General features: G+C 25.6%; 1 protein-coding gene across 1 annotated transcript, besides 9 other annotated features; it reads left to right on the forward strand.

Moving 5' to 3' along the window:
* Window positions 1-376: 376 nt before the first annotated feature.
* Window positions 377-448: a sequence feature (AT_rich).
* A 25-nt stretch (window positions 449-473) lies between these two features.
* Window positions 474-546: a sequence feature (AT_rich).
* Window positions 547-603: 57 nt separating this feature from the next.
* Window positions 604-642: a sequence feature (AT_rich).
* A 569-nt stretch (window positions 643-1,211) lies between these two features.
* Window positions 1,212-1,250: a sequence feature (AT_rich).
* Window positions 1,251-1,558: 308 nt separating this feature from the next.
* Window positions 1,559-1,629: a sequence feature (AT_rich).
* A 427-nt stretch (window positions 1,630-2,056) lies between these two features.
* Window positions 2,057-2,096: a sequence feature (AT_rich).
* An 81-nt stretch (window positions 2,097-2,177) lies between these two features.
* Window positions 2,178-2,215: a sequence feature (AT_rich).
* Window positions 2,216-2,226: 11 nt separating this feature from the next.
* Window positions 2,227-2,290: a microsatellite.
* Window positions 2,291-2,380: 90 nt separating this feature from the next.
* EDI_033890 (alpha-actinin, putative) lies at window positions 2,381-4,240 on the forward strand (the record flags this gene model as incomplete). Its single annotated transcript, XM_001737057.1, has 1 exon — window positions 2,381-4,240. The coding sequence occupies one exon, from the start codon at window positions 2,381-2,383 to the stop codon at window positions 4,238-4,240; it is 1,860 nt and encodes a 619-aa protein (XP_001737109.1).
* Window positions 4,237-4,301: a microsatellite.
* Window positions 4,302-4,720: the final 419 nt, after the last annotated feature.

The following is a 4,720-nucleotide window of genomic DNA, read 5'->3' on the forward strand; positions in this document are numbered from 1 at the left end:
ATTAAGATCAGCAGTAACACTAGCAGTAACAGATCCAGAACAATCATTACTAGTTAAGTATGTTTGGCAAGTCACAGAATCACCGTCATGTGTGAGATACATAGAAGTAATTGCAGAAGTCCAATAGCACTTTTCAAATTCCAATTTAGTGAAGGAAACAGTATTTCCATCTTCATCCTTAACAAATGTAGCAACTAAATCTTTTGAGAAAGCAAATGAAATAAATAAGAGTGATAAGATTGCGTTCATTGAATGATAAAAATCTAGTTTGGTGGTGTTTAAATAGTATGAGTAAAAAGAAATTATTATCACAGACTCACTACAAATTCAAGTGATACTAAATCAGGACTTTTTCAAACCTCCAACAAACATTAAGATTAATAAATTTAAACTATAATTTAAATTGTTTCTTTAATGTTACTAATTATTATTTCTTCTTTTAAATATACTCCAACTTCACTTATATTTTACTCAAATTTACTTTTTTAAATTATTTTTCCTTTCATTATAAAATTTATTAAAAATAAATTAAATAATTTAATTAAACAAATGATCTTTTAATGTAAGTGTTGTTTTAACTTTGTTCAGCTTTTTATAAAGTGGAAAATATAAAAATCAAAATTAATAATTAAAATAAATAAACATATTACATTGTATAAGGACCTGAATTATTACACCAATCAATTTGTTATATATTAAAATGTTTTGAAATAACTATGACTTCTTTTTTTACTTTTCTTTACATTTTAATTGTTAATACAATATGCGAAATAATTCATACAATATTATATTTATATACTCTATTCACTTTTATTGAACTTTAAAAACAAAAAAATAAATTATTCTCTAGCTTTTTTTTAGGTAAATGGTGGATAAAATTTTATCGTTTCTTCTCCATGACTCATCAAAGGAACAATGAAAAATACAAGACAGTGTTATTATCTACTATTCTTAAAGTGGTCTAAAAGAAAATCCCCTTATATTCGACTTGAACTTTGTTTTGTGACTGAACCAATAGTTCTAAAATAGCTAAAGAAAAATATAGAATAATTCTAATATTTTTTAAGAAAATACTAACTCCATTTCTCATACCATCTTAATCAAATACTGGCAGTTTGACAAAATTACTAGGAGCTATGGTTATCCTTCGGGTGTTTGGAGAAAAATACTCTAAAACTCTCATAACTTTAGAATAAGAATGTTTGTTATTGTATTAAATTATATTTTACTTTTATTTTTTAGTTTTTATAGAAAAGGAATTTCTTTATGAATTGTTCGTTTGATATTTTTTCTTTTTATCAAGGTATTATAACTCTTTTAATAATTTTTTTAAAACCAACAAAAAAAGATATTAAATTTATTGACTTATTCAAATAAGTTGGATTTTCTTCTTATTAAATAAAGTAATTCAAACTTGGTTTAAACATAAAACAATTGTTTGTACTCTTTATATCACTTATTTACTTAAAAAAATAATAAAACAGTTAAATTAAAACTGTGTTATTTCTCTCTTATTAATTATAATACTTATTAAAGTCATTTAACGTCATTTAAAAGCATTTAAAATTATATTTTTAAAGTAGATGATAAAATTAAATAACAATTTGAAATTTAATTTTGTTTTTAATTGTTCCTCTCTTCAAAAATAATTGTTTATTTCAGAGTTGTTTATATCAAATAAAAAGTCCATGTTATTTTACTAAAAAAGTAAGAATATCAAGCCATTATCAGTCGACAACAAATAACTAAAACTTGTTTTTAACTCCCCAACATTAAGAATAAAATTGTTACTCATCTTGTTGTACCTAACACTTATCACTCTTTTTAATTTATTCATTTCACAACAATGAGTAACCAAGTAATGTTAGTCATCTTGATCTGAATTTTTAAAGAACGTTTTAGTAGTGAGATTCACAAAGGTATTTTGACTGTTAAATAAATAAGACACTAAAAATTATCACAACTCATGAAAAGGAAGTAAACAAAAACCTAGAAATAGACCAACCATTTTGGATTTTTGATAAAATAATTTGATATACTGAATTTCCTGATTATCTTTTTTTTTAATAAATATTATTCTTATTGAATAAAATATTGAAAGTTTTAATATGTTTGACCAAATAAAAAACAAAGTCTTTGAAGCTTTTCTCCTTTTTTTTTTTACTGCTAAAATGATCAAATAAATTTCAAAATATAATATTTTATTGATATAATTGTTGACGTGATAACAAATAAACAAAAAAAGACTAATGAAAAGAAAAGAAGACAAAAAAAGAAGAGGAGAAAAAGATTTTTTTTGAGAATAATGAGATTAGAGTTTTGCGTAGTCAGAACTTGAAATAAAAAGGAGAAAGAAGTAATCTTTAAAAAGGTAAAAAAAATGGCTGACAGTGAGTTAGTTGCTCAATGGGAAAAAGTACAAATTAAGACCTTTACTAAATGGGTTAATATGCATCTTGCTAAAAAAGGAAGAAAAATTAATGATGTTACTACTGACTTTAAGAATGGAGTAGAGTTATGTGCACTTTTAGAAATTATTGGAGAAACAACTATTAAATGTGTTACTAATCCAAAAATGAGAATTCAAATGACAGAAAATTTGGATAAAGCATTAAGATTTATTCAATCAAGGGATGTTAAATTAACAGGTATTGGACCAACTGATATTGTTGATGGAAATGTTAAATTAACACTTGGACTTGTTTGGACACTTATTTTAAGATTTGCTATTTCAGAACTTTCAGCAGAAGGATTAAGTGCTAAACAAGGATTGTTATTATGGTGTCAAAAGAAATGTGAACCATATCCAGTTAAAGTAGAAAACTTTTCAGAATCATTTAAAGATGGTAAAGTTTTCTGTGCTCTTATTCATAGACATAGACCAGATTTATTAGACTGGGAAACAGTTGGAGAAGATGATAGAGCTAATTTAGAAAAAGCATTTGATGTTGCAGAAAAAGAACTTGGTATTCCAAAATTACTTGATGTTGATGATATTGTTAATATGCCAAGACCAGATGAAAGATCAGTTATGACATATGTCGCTGCTTTATATAAAGTTTTTAGTTCAAATGATCAAGTAGAAAAAGCAGGTAAAAGAGCAGGTAATTTCCTTGATTTCCTTAGAGCTACAGAAGGAATGGTTCATGATTATGAACAAAGAGCACAAGCACTTAAAGATAATATTGAAGCTGCTATTAATAAAATGAATGGAGTTGAACCATCAGATGAATATCATCAAATCAAAGAACAAGTTAATGAAACTAAAAATTATAGAAAAGGAGATAAAAGAGCATTTATTAAAGAACAAGGTGATCTTGCTACATTGTTTGGTCAAATTAATTCAAAATTAAGAGGAATGAAAAGACCAGTTTATGTTGCACCAGAAGGACTTGATCCAAAGAGTCTTGAAGGATATATTGCTAATATTTCTGAAGCAGAAAGAGCATTAAGATCTAAATTAAATACTGCTATGAGAAATTGTCTTATTGCACTTAGAAAAGCATTTGCAGAACCAGCTAATGCAACAGATGCAAAGATTAATGAATATAGAACATTTGTCACAGATGAATCAAGTGAAGCACCATTAGAAGAACAAGTAGTAACATTAAAAGCAAAATTAGAAGAATTAAAACAAATTGAAGGACAACTTCCACCAATTGAAGAAGCAGAAAAAGCATGTGAAGATGCTAATATTGAAGATAATGAATATACTGATGTATCATTTGATGATCTTCAATTTAATTATGAACAAACAATTTCTATGTTTGAAAAGAAGATTGTTTATATTGAAGCTCAAATTAATGAAGCTTCTAGTGGAGTTACTGCAGAACAAATGCAAGAATTTAAACAAAGCTTTGATGCATTTGATGGAAATCATGATGGAGTTCTTGATAAACTTGAATTTAGATCATGCTTAAGTTCTATGGGATTAATTGATATTGATTTCACAGGAGGAGAAGATGCTCAATATGATGCTATTTATAATAATGTTACAAAAGGAGAAAATGGAGTTTCATTTGATAATTATGTCCAATATATGAAAGAAAAGAATGATGAAAATCCATCACCAGAACAACTTAATGAAATTTTCTCTACAATTGCTGCTGGTAAAGAAATTATTACTGAAGCTGATATGCAAAAAGCTGGTATGAGTGCTGAACAAATTGAATATGTTAAATCTAATCTTCCACAAAAAGATGATGGTTATGATTATGCTGCTTGGGTTAAGACTAATTAATTCATTCAATTCTTTTTTATTATTTTTTTTTTCTTTTAATTTCTTTATTTTATTAATTTTAAACAATATCTTAGAATAATTAAAATTGTTCAACTTCCGCTTTGAGCAATTCGAATAGATTTGATAATTATCTTTTATTCAATACTCTATCTTATTTTTAAGTTAATTTTCATTGCATTTAAACGATACTTATTAAAGGTACATGCAAAAACATTGATTTTTTTAAATGAAAATATAATTAGAAAATTATCGTTTTCTTGAAATGTTGAAGTCATTTCCCGAATAATTAAGAAAATATGAAGCATTAACTAAAATTATTAATGATCGAAACAAAAATAGAACTTGTGGAACCATAAAGAAGAGATAAAACGAAGAACTTGAAATACCATAAAGTTGTGAAATAAAAACATAAATAAAATGAAAAAAAGTAGGAAGATTCCGCAAGAATCAACAAACTTCTAATCAAAAATTACAAAGAGG

The sequence above is a fragment of the Entamoeba dispar genome, genomic scaffold (genome assembly GCF_000209125.1).
Source record: "Entamoeba dispar SAW760 scf_1105229460293 genomic scaffold, whole genome shotgun sequence".
Classification (NCBI taxonomy): Eukaryota; Evosea; order Mastigamoebida; family Endamoebidae; genus Entamoeba; species Entamoeba dispar.